The sequence below is a fragment of the Ursus americanus genome, chromosome 7, assembly GCF_024610735.1.
Source record: "Ursus americanus isolate L20-20 chromosome 7, mUrsAme1.1.p, whole genome shotgun sequence".
In the NCBI taxonomy this organism is placed as follows: Eukaryota; Metazoa; Chordata; class Mammalia; order Carnivora; family Ursidae; genus Ursus; species Ursus americanus.
The window spans coordinates 1,617,937-1,639,044 of NC_142133.1; the positions used below are offsets into that span (position 1 = coordinate 1,617,937).

The 21,108-nt window shown below is 45.8% G+C and overlaps 1 protein-coding gene across 2 annotated transcripts in view; it reads right to left on the bottom strand.

The window, feature by feature from the left end:
- SH3RF3 (SH3 domain containing ring finger 3) overlaps positions 1-21,108 on the bottom strand; it is a 385,024-nt gene that overhangs the window by 64,740 nt on the left and 299,176 nt on the right. For both annotated transcript variants that reach the window (XM_045771844.2, XM_045771845.2), the window contains exons 6-7: positions 14,890-15,060; positions 12,349-12,596 (exon numbers count right to left, since the gene is read on the bottom strand). In XM_045771844.2, coding sequence (XP_045627800.1) covers positions 12,349-12,596; positions 14,890-15,060 — 419 coding nt within the window. The remainder of the gene's footprint in view (positions 1-12,348; positions 12,597-14,889; positions 15,061-21,108) is intronic.

The following is a 21,108-nucleotide window of genomic DNA, read 5'->3' on the forward strand; positions in this document are numbered from 1 at the left end:
CAACTCTGGAGTGGCTAAATCCCACTGGACCTCACTCAGTTCACTGTTATGTCATTCCACACGTGCTTGATAAAGAGTAGTTGAATGAATAAATGAACTACCTTACCATCAACATTGCCCTTTTCTTTTTTTTTTTTAATGATTTTTTATTATATTATGTTAGTCACCATACAGTACATCCCCGGTTTCCGATGTAAGACTTGATGATTCATTAGTTGTGAACATTGCCCTTTTCTTATTCTCAAGAATTCTCATGGATAAAATGGAACATTGGCCACTCCCCAAACTTCAGGCCAGGCCAGCCTCTCTCTCAACTCATCCACACCCAGACCCACCCTGCTATCCAGCCTCAAGGATACAGGGTCCCAAGAGGTCTACACCATCATGCTCATCTTGATCCTTTTCCGTGGCTCATCCCCTTCTGGCCTGTATTAAATTTCTCTTTCTTTTCCTTTCCTCCTGCAATTTACTAAGCCAGTTATAGCTCCCATTTCAAAAACAGTCCTTTTTCTGGCCAATACCTCCTTTTCCTGTTTTGCTTTATACGCTGTATTCTTGAAATAGTGTCTCCATTGGTTCTTTCTAACTTTTCATTCAGCTCTTCGCATGATCTGTATTTGCTCTCATGGCAGTTTTCATCTCTGCTCTGTGTTCCGGATACATGTCCTTGTACAGCTTTCTAGTGTCACTAACTGGACACAACTGTGTCCAGGCTGGAGTTTATGTTATCTATAGAGATTTTGTATTTAAATAAATATATGTTTTCCTTTCCAAAATTTCAAGTTGGTTCTTTTTCATATCCATCAGTTTCTAATTCATAGCTATCCATCTAATCTTTCCCCTTTATAACACCCTGTCTTTTCTTTCTTTCTTGGGGAAGGGGGAAAGTAGATGTTATTCTTTCTTTTCCCTTTTAGAGGATCTTTTATTTTTATTTATTTTTATTTTTTAACTAGGCCCCATGCCGAATGTGGGGCTTGAACTTACAACCCCAGGATTAAGAGTCAGATGCTCTATTGACTGAGCCAGCAAGACACCCCTAGAGGATCTTAAATATACTGATAGCAAAGACTTTTTCAGATTTCTCTCTTATTTCTCTCCCATTTCTTCAGTTTATTGGCTATCTTTTATGCATTAGTGTTTCCCTTGTGCTTTGAGATTTCCGTGTGTAAGCTCCTCTTGAACAGGACTGTCTTATTGCTGTTGTATCCTTGGTCACTGCTTCTGCATGGTCCTCTGGGACCTCTTCAGAACCAGGTGTAACAGAATGGTTTGGGCTCTGGTCCTCAGTCCAGAGCCAAACTCAGCTCCATGCCAAAGTGGCATTCTCTATCCTCTCCCATACCCCAGGGAGTAGCTCAGTCCTAACCATTCCCTAAGAATGGAAGAGACTGCAGCTGTTCAAACCATTGCACTTTGCTCTGGTCCCCCGATACTCACCATAGACTTCCTGTCCATTTTCTCTTGCAGGAGTTGAAAGTCAGCCAACACTGCCTGCTTTTCATTCCAGTAAGCCAATGCTTCAACCCCACTTGCTATTACTGTGTTCCATTTTGTTTAGATCCATAGAGTTGACTTTTTAAAAATTTAAAAACAAAGAAAACTCTTTGTGTTTAAAACAGAGAGAATAGGGGATTTCCACATGAACTCACTATCCCATACTATCCAGGAGTCCTTCACTCACTTCCCAGTCTACTGAAATATGGTTTCTCACTTTCATTCTATCAAATACTTTCTGAACAAGATCAACTATGATTCCACCTGTCAACAAATTTAATGGACACTTTTCTGTTTTCAGAAAAAGTATCTACTGATCTAGTTGCTTATCTTTACACCAATATCACACAGACTTGATTACTGTAGCCTTATGTTTTGAGATCAGTGTTAACCTTCCAACTTCGCTGTTTTTTTCAAGGTTGTTTTGGTTATTCTAGGTTTTTTGCATGCCTTTACGAATTTGAGAAACATATTACTAATCTCTACAGAAAAGCTGAGTGTGATTGTGATTGGTATTCCATTGAATCTATAGGTCAAATTTTTGGAGAATAAATCCCTTAACAATATTAAGTCTTCTCACTTATGAATAAAGTATATTGCTCTACTTATTTCAGTCTTATTCAATTTCTCTTAGCAATATTTGATAATTTTCAGCAGATAGGTCTTCCTCTTCTTTTATCAGATATATCCCTAATTTATATTTTTTATGTTATTAAAATTACTATCATTTTTTAAAACATAAACTTCCAATTATTCACTGCTAGTATGTAAAAATACAATTATTTTTGTATATTAATCTTGGATCCTGCAACCTTGCTGAACTCATTTATTAGCTGTAAAGAAAGTTCTTTGTGTGAGTGTGGATTCCCCAGGGTTTTCTATATTCAAGATCACGTTATCTGCAAATAGACATAATTTTAATCCCTCCTTTCCAATCTGCATGCTTTTTATATCTTTTTCTTGACTAACTGGTCTGGCTAGAACTTACAGTACAATACTGAATAGAAATGGCAAGAGTGGATATCCCTGCTTAATCCTGATCTCAGGGGGAAAGATTTCAGTCTCTCAATTATTAAGTCTGAGGTTAGCTGTGGTTTTCGTGGATGCCCTTTATCAGGTCGAGCAGCTCACTTCTATTTTCTCATTTTCTGACAGTTTTTAATCAGGAATGTGTGTTGGATTTTGTAAAAAAAAAAATTTTCCCCAAATCTATTGAATTGGTCATATTATTTTTATTCTTTAGTTTGTTAATACAGTAAATTATATTGACTGTTAAATGTAAGTCAAGCCTTGAATTCCTAGAAGAAACTCTATTTGGTCATGATATATTATACTTTTTATTGCTGTAAAATTTTAGAGTTTTTATGTCTATGTTTATGAGTGATATTGGTCTGTAGTTTTATTTTCTTTCAGTGTCTTTATCTGTTTGGGTATGAGGGTAAAGCTAGCCTTATAGAAAGAGGGAATATTCTCCCTTCTTTTCAATTTGCTGGAAGAGTTTCAATGGAATTGTATTTTTTCCCTTAACCATTAGGTATAATTTCACAATGAAGCCACTCAGGCTTGGAGATTTCTTTGTGGAAAGTTTTTAACTAATTCAATTTCTATTTCAATTTTAATAGACATAAGCCATTCAGGTTATTGTTTCTTGAGTTCATTAATTTCTGGTTTTTAAGAAATTTATGTTTTGTCTAATTTATTGAGTTTTTTGGCATAATTTTTTATAATACTTATTATTCTGTAAAATCTGAAGTAAAATAATAATCCCTTATTATTCTGTAAAATCTATTATTTCTGGTATTGATAATTTGTGTATTCTCTCTGTATTCTTTATCTCTCTGGCTAGATGCTTACCCATTTTATTACTGATCTTTTCAATGAAGCAAATTTTGGTTTCATTGATCTCTATTGTTTTTCTGTTTTCTATTTATTTCTGCACTGACTTTTTTCTGCTTCTTTCAGGTTCCTTTACTCTTTTATTCTAGTTTCTTATGGTAAAACTGAGGTGACCGATTTGAGATCTTTTTCCCTGACATCGGTGTTTAGTGCTATAAATTTCCCTGTAAGTACGGCTTTTTAGTGGCATCCCACAAATTTTGATACGCTGTATTTTCATTTTCATTCAGTTCAAACACTTTCTAAAATCATATTTGATTTCTTCTTTTATCCATGGGTTACTTTTAAGTGTGTGTGCCATTTAGTTTCAAAATTTGGGGATACCTCTGTGTTATCCATGTCTAATTCAATACCTCTGTGTTATCAATGTCTAATTCATCTGTATTGTAGTCAGGGAATGTAATTTGTGAGACTTGAATCCCTTTAAATTTACTGAGATTTAAATATTATGGCCCAAAATGTGGTCTATGTCGGTAAATATTCTGTGTTCACTTGAAAAGATGTGTATTTTGCTGTTGGTATAGCGCTCCATAAATGTCAATTAAGTCAAATCGGTTAAAGCTTGCTAAAATGTTCTATATTCCTACCAATATTCTGTCTACTTGTTCTGTCAATTATTGAGAGAAGTATTGAAATCTCTGACTGTAATTGTGGATTATTCTATTTATTTCTCCTTGCAGCTCTACCAGTAATTGTTTATATATCTTGAAGTTCTGTTATTTGGACATAAATATTTAGTCCTCTTGATGAACTGAACCTTTTATCATTATGAAATTGCCATTCGTATGGTAATAATATTGTTCTGAATTCTACTCTGGTATTAATATAACCATTTCAGATTTCTTTCTAGTAGTATTAGCATGACACAGTTGATCCTCATTATCCATAGATTCTATATGTGCAAATTCACCTAGTAGCTACAATTGATGATTTGTAACCCCCAAATCAATACCTATGGTGCTCTGTAGTCATTCACAGACATGCTCATACTAGCAAAAAATTAGAGTCACTGACACATTTTCCCAGCTAAGGTGCAACAAGATGATGCTCTTCCTTCTTGTTTTAGCTCATACAGAGATGACCAGGGACAGAGATGGGAGAGGGCAGGGCAAGGCAGTGCAGTGCAAGATGCTCCAGCTCTGGGACTGACTGGACAGGCTCAAATCCTGCTTGTCACCTGTTAGTGGGGCAGCCTTGGGCAGTCACTTCTGAACTTTATTTTCTCTTTTGTAAAATAAATAGAATCTACCAGAAAGACTTGTTTTTAGTATTGAAGATAATAATCTCTGTGAGACACACACGCATGCACGTATTTCGCTTAAGAGCAATAGTTTAGTATTCACTAATATATTGTCCATGGCAACTTGATACAGCATAGCTACTGTGAATAATGAGAATCAACTTTATATCTTGATCCTCCTTTTACTTTTTTACTTATTCATAATTTTATATTTAAAGTATTAAAATATGTTTCCTGTTCACAGCATATGGTTAGGTTTTGTCTTTTTTTAAAAAAAAATAATACTTGATAATTTCTGCATTCTAAGTTGTTTAGACCATTCATATTTATTTTTATGACCAGGTTTAAACCTACGCTTTACTACATGTTTACTATTTTACCCATGCATTTTTTGTTTCCTTTCCTCTCTATGCCTTCTTTTGGATTAATTAGAAGTTTTTGTGATTTCATGTTACCTCCTCTCTTAGCTTATTTGCTGTACTCTGTTTTGATATTTAGTGCTTGCTTACATCTTTAATTTGTCATAGTCTACCTACAAGTGATTCCATAACTCCTCACACACAGTATAAGAACCTACTTATAACAGTATAATAGTATATTTCTCCACTCCCAACCTCCAAATGTGCTCCAAATGGTACACTTACCATTATATGTTTTACTTTTACACGTGTTTTTAAAATTCTTTATTGAAATTCATTTTATTTACCATATACCATATTATTAGTTACTGGGGTGGAATTTAGTGATTTATCAGTTGCATATAACACCTAGTGCTCATTCTATCAAGTGCCCTCCTTAATGCACATCACCCAGTTACCCCTTCCCCCCCACCTCCCCTCCAGCAACCCTCAGTTTGTTTCCTAGATCAGCATCTCTTCTGGTTTGCCTCCCTTTCAATTTTCATCTTCCTTTATTTTTCCTTTCCGTCCCCTATGTTCACCTGTTTTGTTTCTAAAATTCCACATATGAGTGAAATCATATGGTATTTGTCTTTCTCTGACTTACTTATTTCGTTTAGCATAATACACTTTAGTTCCATCCACATCATTGCAAATGGCAAGATTTCATTCTTTTTGATGGCTGAGTAATATTCCATTGTGTGCATACATGTATACACCCCCCCCCCATTTTCTTTATCCATTCATCTGTTGATTGGCATCTGGGCTCTTTCCATATTTTGGCTATTGTGGCATTGCTGCTGTAAACATTGGGGTGTATGTGTTTTAAATGCCAAACTGCATTGTTTTTATTTTTGTTTAAACAGTTTGTTATATCTTTAAACAGATATTTAAATAATCAGAAAAAAACTTATATATTTATATATGCAGTTACCATTTCTTGTGTCCTTCACTCCCTTTTATAGATCCACATTTCCATCTGATATCATTTTCCTTCTTTCTAAAGAATTTTGTTTAACATTTTTCATGTGGGTCTATTGGTAATGAAATCTTTTAGCTTTACTATATGTGAATGATTATTTTACTTTCATTTTGAAAGAAACTCTTGCTGGGCATAGAGTGCTAACTTGACAGATTTCTTTCTTTCAGTACTTCTTTCCATTACTCCACTAATTTCTCACTTAAGTGTTCCTGACAAGAAATATACAGTCATCCTTATTTTTTCCTACTTTATGTATCATTTTTTTCCCTCGTTGTTTTCAAAATTTTGTCACAGATTCTGAACAATTTGATTATAATTTGCCTTACTGTAGTTTTCCCCGGGTTTCTTGTGTTTGGGGCCCACTAGCTGTCTTCGATCTGTGAGTTTGTAGTTCTCATCAAATTTAGAACAATTGGATCTATTATTTCTCAAATAATTTTTCTGTCTCACCTTTCACTCCTTTACTTTGAAGACTCCAATTACACATATATTGGGCCACTTGAAGTTGTCACTGCTCACTGACACTCATTTTTAAACATTCTCTTTTGTGTTTGTGTTTCATTTTTCATAGTTCCTATATCTTCAAGTTCACTAATATTTTCTTTAGTAATGTCTAATCTGTCATTAATTCCATGTACTGTATTCTTGATCTCACACACTCTAGTTTCTATTTCTAGAAGTTTGATTTGGGTCTTTAAAATATCTTCCACGTTTCTACTTAATTTTCTGAACACAGTATAATATAGGAGCACATAATAATAAACGCAATTATAATATCTCTTTTTACCTCTATCTGCTAATTCTAACATCTGAATCAGTTCTGATTGACTGGTTTACCTCATCATTGCGGGTCGTATTTTCCTTTGTGTGCCTAGGAATTTTTTTATTGATATCAGACATTGTTGTTTTTATGTTGTTGAGAGCTGGATATTTTTGCAGTCCTATCAGTACCCTTGAGCTCGGTTCTCCATCACAGTTAAATGAATTGGAAACAGTTTGATCTTTTTGGGTGTGCTTTTAAGACTAGTTGGGTGGGACTAGAGCAGTGGTTAGTCTAGGGACTGAGACAAAACCCTTCTGCATAGACTACTCAATGTCCTGTGAACAGTTTTTTTTTCATCTGGCTGGTGGAACAGGTACTATTTCCAGCACTTTGTGAATTCTGGGCACTGACGGCACTGATCCTTTCTCTGATAGTTTCCCTGGCTTTGCACAGTTTCCTCCCATACATATGCTGATTACTTCTCAGTATACTACTCAAGACACCCTGCATCCTCTAGGGTTTTCTTTCTGGGTAGCCCTCTCCTCTCTAGGCTCTGTCCCTTAAACTCTAGCCACTTCAGTCATCCAGACTCTCACTTCACGTCCTCACATCAGGAAGCCCACTCTGCTCTACTTTGTAACCCCTCCCTGTGCCACAGTCTGGAACCTTTCTCCAGGCAGTAAGTTGGGGCTCACTTCCTCATTTCCTTTTCTCATGAATCACTGTCCTTGGTTTTCCAATGTTTGGCATCTTGCAAACTGTTGTTCTTATAAATTATTTCTGGCGGGATGATAAATCCTGTCCTCATTACTTTAGTTGGTCACAAGTAGAAGCCTAGCTTTATCCTTTAGATACAAAAATCCAATTATATCCATTATTTAAAACCCTCTGATGTGTCCCTTAGGATATAAGCCAAAATTGCACAACATGGTCTAAAGGAAACTCCATGATCTTCCCCTGCTTACCTTTCAGCTTTGCCAGTGCCATTCATCCTCTCATTTCTTTGTCCTTCCACCCTGACTTCATCTCAGTTTTCAAGTGCACCAGTCCTTTGCCAACTTCGGAGCTTTCCCCATGCTTCCACCCTCACCTGACTGCTGCTGCATGCCAGCCTTAAGACCTAAAATTAAATTTTGCCTCTTCAGAGAAATTGTCACCAACACCCTGATCTTCTCCTTCCATGCCTTTTGTTTCAGTCACATCAAAATAAATAAAGTTACCCAAAATAGAAACTCTGGTATTTCTCATTGCCACGTCTTTGTCCTTTCCAGTCCCTCTGCTAGAGCTCTCTTTGTGCTTTGTCTGCTCAGATAGCTCCTATTTGTACTTTAAGAATCAAGGCAGGATCACCACCTCTTGAAAACTTCCCACTCTCTCTCATTTTCCTCTCCAATCTGTTACATATCTCTCCTCCATGCTTTCTTATTCCCTCTGGGTACCTCCACTATAGTGCTTTTCAAACTCTATTGCAAGAATTTGTTTTCTTGTCGTTCTCTTTAACTGGATGTAGAATTGGGGTTTATGTGGTTCTTCTCTGCATTTCCAGAGCCTAGCAGAGTATCTACCTCTTTTCTAGTGCTTTTTTTTCTTCTGATGAATAAATGGCTGTACAAGGCTCTTGCCCCTGTTAAACAGTGATATGAGGCTGTGTGGACACTGGCACTTTACAGGGAGAGCTCTGCCCTTGGAAAAAGGAGTTACATTAATCAAGCAGAACAAATCATATTGGATGCTATGGCCAATGCAATTAAGCCTTTGTCAAACTGCCCGACTTTGGCTCAAGATGAGAACATTGATGAAACGCCTCTCAACTGCCTGGGTTGGGGTCTGCTGAAATGGGCAATTACTGCAGTGAACAATCCATTACTTGTACTGTCAACAGTGTGTTTTTTCTCTCTAAATGCAGAATGAAGTGGAAAATGCTATGGGAACTCAGTGGCATTTAATTTACTGATAGGATGTGGTAGGAGCCATTCTTTAACTTGACTGTGACAGCAAGAGTGTGGGGATAAGCATGAGGTTGGAATGCATTGGGGAAGCTGTTTTAAACATCCTGTGCCTCGCTCTTCCCGTATGTAAAATTAGACTGATGGAAGAGAATGCTTGTCACACCATGGTGGTTACTATGGTGATCAATGACTGAGATGCAATGTTGTACTGCCCCTAGCCATGCCAATTTCTTTCAATTCTGCTTGTTATTCCATAGAGGGAGAAATGACTGGCAGGTCTCATTTTCTTCTTTGAACTGGGAAAGTTGCTAGCAGGGCATGCCTTAGAAAGGCCATCACACTGGCATTTTGTGCAGATAACCCAGGGCTACTGTGTTGGGATATTCACTCTCAGTGAGGATCTAGGCTGCCCAACCTCTCCATATCAGGGTGCATATAGAAAAATGTGTGTGGCACACTGGGGTGAACGGATGAGATGTTTATAGCCAGAAGGGACCTGCCCTGGGACTTCAGCTGTCCCAGGTCCTGCCTGGGTGCTCCAAGGGTCAATGAGGTCAGGATCTTGGGTACTTCTGACCCAGTCATGGCAAACCAGTCAGGAAGCCCTGCTGTGGGCTCACTCAATCACTTGGCCACTACCGTAGCTGTACGTCTAGCTAGAGGCTACCAATAAACAGCATCAGATGAACCTAGGCCATGCTATAAACATGGCTCAATGGGAGGTAATTGTTGGGGGTAGGATGGCTGGCACCAGATAATATTGTTGCAGAACTCTTGTAGTATGAAGACAACTAGTTCTTTCCCGTGGGCCAGAGTTACAAAAACAGAAGTCATTCTTGGCTAATGTAAGCAAAACAGACATATATGAAAGACTATTAGGCACTTACAGAGTCTCTGGGATGGCACAGTCAGTCTTGGAGACTCTATAGCCAAGGCAGTGACAAGCCCACCCATGAGGACTTCTTGGTGCAGATCCCACTGCTGCAGGAAATGGACACTATCCAGAATGAGGCTGGACAGTGGACACCAGCTATGCACCTTGTACCTACTGATGGGGGCACCGGACACCAGAAGTCCACCTTGCACCCACTGATGACACAACATGAGAGACCAGAAGTTCACCCTGCACCCACTGATGACTGGGTATTAGACACCAGAAGTTTACCCTGAACCCACTGATGACCACGCACTAGACACCAGAGGTTCATCTGCACCCACTGATGACTGGCACTGGACACCAGATGGCCACCTTGCTGCCCCTGAAGAGTTGGATGTTTTCACCACCACCTTCTCTCGCAAAAGGCATCCACGCGGCCCCTCATGTTTGTGTCTTCTGAATGGAAGTCACATCACATGCAGGCATGTCTGTTCCCAGCATCTAGGTCACGTGTCTGCACTTATCTACAAGGTGAGCTGGACCAGCAGGGTCACCCTTCTGCCATGGTGAGGCGGGATCCACACACGGGATGAGAGACCCGTGTAAAGATGGGGATCCAAATCAGCGCGTGGGCCACAAAGTGACTAGCCCACTGCACTCTGCAAGGCCATATCATTGTCTTCCACCATAAACCAGTCCCTTCTGGTATCTTCTAGGCTGGGGGTGCCACTGTCATTTTCCCAGTCACTGGTCCAGAAATCTGGCAACTGGACTTGGTTCCTTGCTCTCCCTGAGCATCAGCCCATTTCCAAGTCACAACCATTCTGCCTCCTAAATAGCTCATCATTTGTCTCCATCCTGCAGCCCCACTCACTGGGTCTGGGCCCCTCTGACCTCTCACTTGGGGACAACAGCTCCTCTCTAGCGGCTCCCAGTTTCAGTCTGCCCCACACCAACTCTTCCTCCCTACCGTGCCTGGTAATATTTGATAAAGTGCTGTCCCTCTTGTGTAAAATCCCTTGGTGGGTCCCCATTGCTTTCATGAGAGAATTCCACCCCCTAGATCCTTTGGTAATAATTAATTTTTATTTTTTGGACTCTCATGCACTGAGTACTGCAGTGATATTCTTATTCTCTAACAGAAGAATAGAAATAGCTACACGTAATAAATATACACTAGATACACAATGCTAGACAGTCCCCACACAACGCCCTGGAGGTAAGTGCCATTTTACAGAGAGAGAAACTGAGGCACGCAATAATGGCGGCCCAGCCTCCAAACATAGGTCTCAAGCTCATGCCTTCAGCCAGACCTGTGTTCACTCTGTCTTCACTGAACTGTTTGCAGCTGGTTGCATAAGACGTGCTTTCTGTCACTTCTGTTGGACTATTCCTTTCCTCCTGCTTCAAATGGCACCTTTCTTTGTTCCCCTACCCGAGTGTTACTTTGCTGCTCAGACTGGGATCAGCCTCCTCTGAGGAGCCTTTCCCAGTCTCTCCCCATCACCAAGTGCCCCACATTGGACTCTCCTTCACCAGCACCCAAAGCCTTCCTGCCCAGCAGCACTGCCTCTCCGACAGTGTGTGGGAGCTGAGAGCAGGGATGGGGTCCTGTCTGGTCAGTGGGCACACTGACTGAAGCGGTCCTCTAAAACCCGCAGGGTGGTTCATGTCACATTCAGGGACGCCTGAATGATCTCAGCAGTCCTTGCTGCCGCATGCAAGCCCAGACCGGCACCAGCATGGGAATATGCAGGCCAACTTCCCCAATGAGTAAACAGGTGGGTGAGCACACAGCCCCCTCCCACGCTCTTGTCCCATCAGCCTCGACTTGGGAGAAAATATGGCCCCTGCTGTGCTAAGTATTATCTCGACTTTTCACAATTGAGAAGGTACCTTCTGGAACACTTCTAATGGGCCATCTCCTGGCTCGCTAGATTCTAAAAAATCGTGTATTTTATTGCTCCAAAGAGTTGACACTTTTTGTCCTTTAAGCCTTACTTTGAGGAGAGGACAGAGGATTTCTGAGAGAGTAAGGTTGAGGTTGGAGCTGGAATTCTGTCATTTAAATGAAAATCAGAGCTACACCCCGCTGTCCTGGGTTCCTGCACTGCACAGCGATATTGTTGCTGGCTCCACGGTTTGGGAAGGTGACTGGTGTGGGCTCCCAGGGGCACCATAAGCCACACGTCAGCAGTTCCTAATGGCTCAGTGCTAAGCTTCCAAGCCAGACGTGTTGACCTTCTTTATGCCTATAAGATCCACCCCATAATTTCTCTTCATCTCCTACTGTCCTAGGATCAAGTGGATTTTCTTCAAACTATGTCAGCCTGGTTATGGATAAAGCTGGCATAAAGGTGAAGGGTCAATGACCATCACTGCTTCTAGCTTCAAAGCATTCCAGAGAAGGAGCACTCTGCCCCCGTCTGGAGAGACGCTGCCTAGCTGGGAAGCCCCTCAGTGTCCGGACCGTGGAAGGCCTGTGCAGCTGGCCTAGACAATGGTGCCCATGGTAATCCTAATCGTCCATGCAGTCCTCTTGCTACAATGAAATGTATCAGTATTTGTGAATTCTCTAATCCATTTCAGCTGCCAGAACAGGGTAATATGAGTCAACACATTTCCTGGAGATTGATAAGCAAATACAACTTATCCCATCTTGGACTGCTTGAAACCTGAGTCATGTTTCTCACGAGAACCCCTGTCAAATTTTCCTAGTGAGTGAGACCTCAGGGGTGACACTTACCTGTGGGGACAGTGCCCCGGGCTTGGCTGGTGGCTGGCTGGGCTGTGTGCCGCAGGCAACTGCCCATCGGGGGAGAGGCTGCCTGGTGCTGGGCCTGGGGTGTGGTGAGGGGAAGGGCCGGCCTTGTGGCAGTGGCTGGGCTGCTCAGACTTCCACCACCTGGGTGGATGGTTGTGGCCATCCCTTTGGCCAGCGGAGAACCTCCAACGACATTATTCCGGGGTGGCCCAGCCCCTCCTACAGGAGCCCTGAGGAAATAAAACATAATCAAGTCAGGTGAGCTCACAGATGAAACCACACAATACAGGCCATTAGTGAAGGCCCCCTCTTACCTCCCGGCTCTGAGGGATGAAGGCCACACAGCCCAGGGCACAAATACTAAAACAATGCAAGGTAATCCTGTAGGCAAACGACGCCCAGAGCTCAAGCCTGGCAGCTGAGCACCCCTTATAAAACCTTCATGGGGGCTTACTTTCAATGTAAATAGTTAAGAAACAACAAAAGAACCCTGAGAATCAATATCAATCAAATATTTTGTACCAGAGCTGCTGCCCTGATTCATTCTAAGAAACAGCTGTGTCTGTCCCCACACACATCCAGAAAGAGTGGATGACTCAGCCACGTCCCACGAGGCGTGGACATATCTGGCACCTAGTGGGAAGCAGTGGCAAGGACCCATCCCCCTCTGGACACGGCCCTTCTCATTTCTTCCGGCCTCTGGGAAAGGGCCTCTGGGAAAGTGTCCTTCTTAGGCGTGTCGGGGGACTTGCAGTTTCATACCAGAAATAGATGCCCTTTCACCTCAAGTTTCCTGATGAAACCAGTTTCCAGTGTTTAAGAAATACAAGGGGAACACAGCAATGCTGAAAATGGGCTGTAGCCCTTTGACCTCCGTGTACTTGCACCAAACTCATGCACTGGTGGTGAGTGTGCAAGCTATGTCAGAGCCTGGGGGCTTGGAAGTTTCTGTGGGTTCAGTTTCAGGGATCAAATGTCTGCCATTTGTCCAAGAGCTGGGTAAAGTCCCCTTCTGTCTTCTCAGAGACTTGATCGTGAAACACCAGAAGCTACGTGAGGGTGAGAACAGGCAGTGCCAGGTCCATCACCAGGTCGGGGAACCCCACGCCGTGTGGCTCGGCACCGCTGGGCCAGGACTTCAGTCAGGGATGGGCTGTGGGCCACTAAGCCAGGGTTTCGGAAGAACCACCACGCGAAGGAGGGCCTCCTGGAAAAGGAGGCAGCTGTCTGGCCACAGGCAGAGCCTTCCTTTCTCCGCCCCCAGAGCTGCACTGGAATTCACGGCTAGCAAGGAACTCTGTCAGTGGGCCAGCCAAAACCAGGAATAGTTTAAAAGATATATTTATTTGAGAGAGAGAACAAGTGGAAGGGGCAGAGGGAGAGGGAGAGAGAATCTTAAGCAGACTCTGTGCTGAGCGTGGACCCCAACATGGAACTCGAACTCATGACCCTGAGATCATGACCTGAGGCCGAAACCAAGAGTCAGACGCTCAAATGACTGCACCACCCAGGTGCCTCGTGACTTAAAAAAAAAAAAAAAATCACATCGGCTACCTATCGAACTCACTTTTACCCTAGGAAAAAATTTGTAAAACTTGAATAAAGTGGGCTCACAAATGTTGGGCCTTTCCAGGAGGGCCCAGATGACATATGAGCAAGGCCACGTCATGGCCAGCAGCACTCCTCTGGGTGCTTTGGGTAGTATGAATCAGTCTAGCCGTCGGTGCAAGGTCTAGGCATTATTTAATTGTCTTCCGGTAGTCTTGTTCCGGGGCGAGCAGAAACCCAGGGGCCATGTCTTCAGCTGACGTCCTTGTGCTGTGCTCATGAAAGGTTTCCACGAGTGAGACTGACAAATAAAATCAACAGTGGACCCCTCGTCTCAGCGGGAAATTCTCAGACAACTCCAGATAACTTCTTGAGCTTATTTTTGAAATTGTATTTTCTGTTTTATAAAAATGATATAACAGGAAATTTGCAAAAGACAGGAAAGCACAAGGAAGAAGAAAATTTTTAATTACTTCTAATGCCCTCACTCAGTAACAATTGCTAGCTTTTGAGAAGGTATGTTTTTCCTTTGCGTGTACGCATAGGTGTGTTATATGCGTAACAGGTTTATGTGTATCTCACACACACACACCAGCTGTACTCACACTGGATGTGCAGGTACACGTGCGCACACACACTTGAGCTCACACTCTCTTGAGTGGCCTTCCAGCCCCACTTAGTGCTGTTGCCCTGACCCCAGCTCCTTCTCCCATCTTCTCCCCTCACAGCCAGTGTCTGCTGAGGGAATGACAAGCTAAACCTAATTCAGAAGGGGAAAATCTTGGCATGTGGAACCCTCGCCCAAGGGGAGCTCTGAGCTCACGTGGCAAAATCCGGTGGGCAGGGGAGCCCTCGTGACCTCTGGACTGTGTATTTTGGCTTGCTCAGACCACAGCATGACCTCCAGGCAGCAACCAGCTGCAGGGGACGTGGGGGGTGTGCTCCCTCCTCTCCCAGGCAGTGAAGCAGCCTCACCTGGAGACAGGAGTCACGTAGTTTCCTGGGAACACCCCAGACAGCCCAGTCCTCAGGGACGTCCCCTTGAACCAGCCATCCTGACACTTCTCTAGGACACGGTACATCTCGCCCTTCCGCAGCTCCAACTCGTCATTCTTCTGGGGCTTGTAAGCATAGAGCGCCAGGTACCTATCGGAAGAAGAGTAGGGCCAAGGATAAATGATGCCCGGCAGGGTGGGCATGTGCCATCTGGCATCACCTATATCACAGGTGGGCTCATCTCTGGATGAGTCCCACCTAAAAGGAGTGGCTGATGCCTCCAGGGCTTGTGCACACCATGCCTGACCTACTCTTCATGATAAACCACTGCAGGGGTGCAGGGAAGGGAGAGTAGCCAGCACTGCTATCGCCCACCTAGAGAACCAGGTAGACAGAGCTCTGCCTCTTGCTCCTAGAGCCCAGGTCACTCCACAGCCCTGCACTGGCTGACCCGGGCTGACACAGGCAAGCACTCGGCACCACCCTCCCGTCTGACAGCTCAGTGAGCCTACAGGACTCATCCGAGGTCCTGGAGGCTGGGCCAGAACTGGATCACAGGTCTTTGGGCCCCACCATCTAAGGCCCGATGCTCTGAGCCACAGAAAACTCTAGAAAAAACAAAAAATGAACCAGGCAAGTTTGGGGCTGGATTTTCCTTGTTTCATCTAACTAGTTCCTGGGTTACCTGCCTGGTTCATTGAATCAGTCTGAGCTGGAGGAGACCCCAAAGGCCCTTTTAAAGAAAAGGCAGTCTAGTTAGGGAATTCTCGGTTGCATGCTTCCTTGCAATATTTGTGCCATGACTAATAATTTAAATACTTTTCTCTTAAGCCTACTTGAAGACAAACCAAGAACAAACTCAGTGGTGTAAATCCTGGCCTAGGGTTTAGAAGTTGGGCTTGTAACTTAGCCCATGACACTGGGGCACGCCTCTCTCGTCACACACCTCATGAGACCTCAATCCCCAACCCCACAGGGCACTTGCAAGGACTGGATAATACTTGCAAAGTGCTTTGCTACTTTGGGAGCTTGGGAAAATGGGTTTTAAACTGATAGAGAATGGTATCAGGCAACCGTGTTACTGACAAGATCCAGGAGGAGAGTTGGTGAGGCTTCAGCTCAATGAGAAACAAAAGACGGGTGTTACAGAAGTGTCATCTCTAGGATCTCCTACCAGGACGGATGGCTTGGGTGGCCATGTTCACCCTTCCCAGACCCCCTAGAGCACCCTCCTGACCCTGGGAGAGGTCTTCTCAGGAGGTGAATACAGAAATGGGAATGACTCACTAGGGTTCAAGCAAGAAGAAAGGAGGCCCCCCGAGGCCCAGAGGCCCGGTGAGGAACACGCTACGACAGAACGGGAACCTGTAAGATGTCCTGCCCTTAACATAACGTAAAATAAGGTAAAACAACATAAAAGCTGCCCACTCTCACCCCTGACCCTACAAACTGCCAGTGCCTCTGTTTCATTCAGTGGAGGCCTTGCCTGGTTAATTTCCTTTGTTTACAGGTCACCCCCCCACTCCTCCCTCTTCTCTTCTCGATGAAAGGATGGCTTACATCTTCATTTCTCTCTCTGTTTGAAAAGATAAATACCAACAGACAGGAAGGACTCAGGGCTTCAGGAAGGATAAAGGAAGCCATCACTGGAGGGGACCCCCTTGCTTATCATGGGCAGAAAGATTCATGTTTTTGACGCAAGGCCCAGGTGACAAAGAGAACCCGGGGTGTCATCTGTCTGTTTTCACATCTGATGACTCGCAGGAGCTCTCTGATGGTGACAGAGAAAGGACCACAAATAGGATAGTCACGTGGCAACTGCGTTTGCGCCCTGGACAGCGGCTTGCCCTTTAACCACTCGGGGACGGCCTCACGTGGGGAGGCGTAGCCCAGGCTCAGGCAAGGGCAGGATGAACACAAGAGGAAAGGACAGGAAACGGCTGGGGCCGTGGGAGTCTTGTGAACAACAGCGACGTATGCCTTTTGTGCCTGCTCTCAAGGAGATGTAATTGAAGCATAAATCCTGTTTGCCTGCCTCCTTCTGTCTCTTCATGGTGTGAGAACAATCTTTTTGATTCTGTGAATACACAGTGGCCAGGAGCACAGTGCCAAGCTGGGGGTGATGGCGCCTTGGGCTGTGTGTGTGCACAACACAGACCTCAGCAAACAATCACGTTTTGTTGGTCAGGGAGGGAGGAACCACATGCTGCCTTTGTTCCCTTCCGCCAGCAGGGGCAACAGGCCCCGGGCCCTCCTCCCTGGCCTGGTCAACAAGGTGTGGGCACCGACGTCCACTGCACCCACTCCCGGAGCCAGTGCCAAACCTGGAGGCCCCTGTAGAGCAGTGATGCCACCACATGAGGCCCACCACTAGCCTGTGCCCCGCCAGCTGCCTCCTCGACCCCCAGGCCCAGGAGGAGACCACGTCCTGCGCATCTTGGGCACATCCTCCTCCTCCCTCTGGGCTCCTGGCTGTCCGAGGACTGGGCCAGCAGGCCATCACCTGTGTCCTGAAGTGGTGCTCCACAGCATCCTACCTGCCTGGGCTCGGCCTGAACCCCTTTCACTAGTGGATGTTCAAGACTGGCCGACCTCCTCAAAGAGGGCACTGTGCTGGAGAGTTGAAGTGCCCTGCTCTTCCACTCTCACTGAGGAATCCTGAGCAGTTGAGTCCTCCCATGACAGATCATCCTGCCCTTAGCTGGGATCCTGGTGCGAGGCAGCCACCTGCCACTGTGCAGCATGTGTACCTCCTGAGGAGGGCGGGAGCCAGTGCAGAGGGAGCCCGGTCCAGCCCCGAGGAAGCGGACCGCGAGTGCACGTCGCCAGCTGCGGTTCCCAGCAAACCTTGGCTCAGGGCAGCTCTACACCGAGGTGTTCCCCCAATATGCTAAATTTGCCCCATGTTCCCCTCTATCGGAGCTCTCGTCTCTCATCCTGCTGCCCTCCACTCCCCCACTACACTGTATTCTCCACAATGGTAGAGATTTTCATCTGTTTTGTTTGCTGATCTACCCCCAGGATCCAGAATGTGCCTGGCATAGAGGAGACACCCAATAAATACCTGTTTTATAAAAGAAGCATAAAATAGGGGCTCTGGGGTTGAGACTAAGACGAAGGCTCCTGAAGGGAAGTGTGTCTGTGTGTGCATCTGCATGTGTGTGGGCACGTACTAGAAAGTGTTTCATACAGCCCCAAGGTCTGCCAGCCGACCTTGAACACAGAAACAAGTGCAAACAGGTACCAGCTTTCCTCATTCAGGAGGTCAGGATGGAGTTGGGACTGTGCCAGGAGGGGACGGGCACCATGCGGAGGCAAGAAAAGGCAGAAGGGACAGGGCTGCGGGGTGCTGGTGTCTCAGGGGTGAGGAGAAGAGTGAAAAGGAGAAGCAGAGGGTGAACACAGGACAAGAGGGCAGAGAGAGCTGAGTCCATCCAGGAGGGAGCTGAGCTGAGCTGAGCTGCCCTAGAGAACCCAGACAGACAGAAGCAAGCAGAGAAGGCAGTGAGCTGGGGGAGGGAGGAAAACAACTGAGGTGTGAGGTATGTGGGTGAGAGGTGAGTCAAAGAGGGGAGGAGAAACAGGAGTTGAAAAGCTTCTATTTACAGAGTTTCCAAACCGGCTTGTCCAGCTCCTGGGAGGGGGAAGTCAAGGAGCTCTCTAAACACGGGCCTGTGGGTGGCCCAGAGAAGGTAGCTTTGACAGGGGCTTTCTCTTTGCTCCTCCACCTATCCTTGCAGCCCCTGGGACCAGGGTGACTTCTGCGTGCCACCTGCGCCGTCCACCTGCCGAGTGGAGTTTGAAGCTACGGACAGAGGGACACCTGCCAATCATGAGCCCTGCCAGTGAGAGGACAGACCCCAGGCAAGTGTGTAAGGCTCACGTTGGCACAGGAGCCTGAGGACTGGCACCTGCACCTGCCTACACCAGGCTCAGCGAGAGATGTGCATCAGCCCCCAAATGCCACAGTGCGGGAAGCACACTGCAGATTTAAAAAACCAAGCAAGTGTTAGTAAGTGCAGTAAATACCCCATGAACCATCTGCACTGTTTGACAGTCATGTTCGAGATCCTGGGGGAGTAGCCATCAAATAACTGAAAGTTAGTTGTCTTTTGGGAAGGAGACGATTATCTTTCCCTCAACATTTGAAGATCTCTATGCCACTTAACAGAAAAAACACTTTGCATTCAGTTCTCAGCACAAAAGGGGAGTTTCCATCCTTTCCCATCAAAACAAAAATGAAAAAATACAGAAGATTCCTTACATCACGGGCGTCAAGCCATCCTGATGAAGACTCTTCAGTCAGAACTCTTCTATCGAACTTCCATTTTTATTTTAGATGAACACAGACATGTTCCCGATGACGTAACAAAAGCAGGAAAAAGAGCAACCTGGAGGCAAACGTGGCTAAACAGCGCTGCCCGGTCTGTCCGACGTGGGCTAAGAGTAGAGGCCCGCAGAGCCACCGAGCAGGGGCCCGGGCGCCTTCCCACAGCCCGCAGTCATGCTCTGGCACAGGACTGCCGAGAGACCGCGTCACTGTGGGGAGGGTGCGATGAGACAGACTTGGATCTTACGCTACATCGTGCCCCTTCACGTGGGAGGTCTGCATTCTTAGCAGTGGGCGGTCGGTATTTCCCTCACAGTTTCTGGTATTCTACTCATTCAACGCTCAGGGAGCAGACGCCTCTTGGGTCCTACCAATGGGTGTCATTTCCAGGGATGCCATCACTTCCAAGGGACGACCCGTCCCTATTCTTCCAAATACGTCTCTAAACTCTCCATCGTACCTCAGGAACTCTAACTGTACCTTTTTTATGAGCGGTCTATGTCTGGGCACCCTAAGAACAGCCGTGCAGAGCTCCACGCCCAGCGCAGGTACGCTGGGTCACCAGCTAAGGCCGCACGAGGGTAGAAGGGCAGGGGAGGGGCGTTTGCCAGGTGCCAGCCTCTCACAGGGTCTTGCTTAAGCCCCATGTGAACTCTGAGACCAGGATGACCCCTCATTTCTCAGCTGAGGAAAAGAAGGCTCAGAAAGTGGAGGATCTGTGTTTCTGCAGCGAGCTGGAAGCCGACGGGGCTCTGTGGCCACAAGGATGGGGCGGGGTGCTATGGGAGGCTGTGGAGGAGGCTGGCAGTTCCTGCTGAGGTTGGCTCGGGCCAGGCTGGGTTCTGGAGCCAGGGAGCCCCTGTGGCCACTGCACTGGGAGGGGCTGCCCGGTTTGCAGCGGGGGACTGATGAGCGTGCTCTTCTCATCTTTATTTCTAATTTGTTCTGTGGACGACTAATCTCTCCTCTGGTCTCAATACTTCAAGTCCGGCCTCTAGGTGTGCGTTGCTGGGGAAACTGGAACGTAAATAAACTGACTTCACCTTGAAAAATCTCTGCCCCTCCCACTTATTTTTCCTTTGGGTGCCTCAGAGAGAAAAGCAGAAGCAGATGGCTCTGCGGGTCGTTTTTCTGCACGTGGTGTCTGCAGATCCGGCCCGTGGCTCGTGCTGGGGAGAGGCGCTGGCCTGGGGTGGGGAAATTTGTCATTCGGCACTGGCTTTCTTTAGGAAAGACCCAAGAAAAAGCCGGGGACAGACCCCGAGTGAACAGTGGACGGCCCCGCCCACTGTCAGCGGATGCCTGCAGCCCTCCTGGTCCCTGCTCTAAACACCGGACAACCACGGCAGTGTCACTTCATCGCTCCCTTTTCACCATGTCCCCTCCACTGCGTGCAGCCAGACCTGCCTTGCTGAAGGTCCCTGAGCGAGCTTGGTGGCCCCCTCAGTGCTCAGAGTGGCAGGCCAGTCCTCACGGTGCCTGCAGGGGCCACGCGGGCCCGGCATGACGGAGGCGGGTCCCGTGTGGTCCTCATCCGACGGTTCCCAGGGCCCATTCTCACTTTCCATTCCTTTAAAAGGCCTCTTCAGCTCAACATAGACATCCACAGACGGCTCAGGGTCATCTCAAAAACATGTGTGGATCACGCAGGGACTGCTCCTGCAGGCCTGGGAGTCACTTCACACACAAAGGTGGGTACTAAAAATACCTTATTTAAGGCAGTAGTAGGAGAACGTGGTTCAGAGAGCTATCTTCCCCGCCATCCTGTAGGCTATATGGGGCTTTCAGATTATAAGGTGCTCCCTCCTCCAGCCTGAAGCAGTCCTGCGAGTGTGAGCCCTGGGGGAAGGTCAGGCCCCGCACCCCCT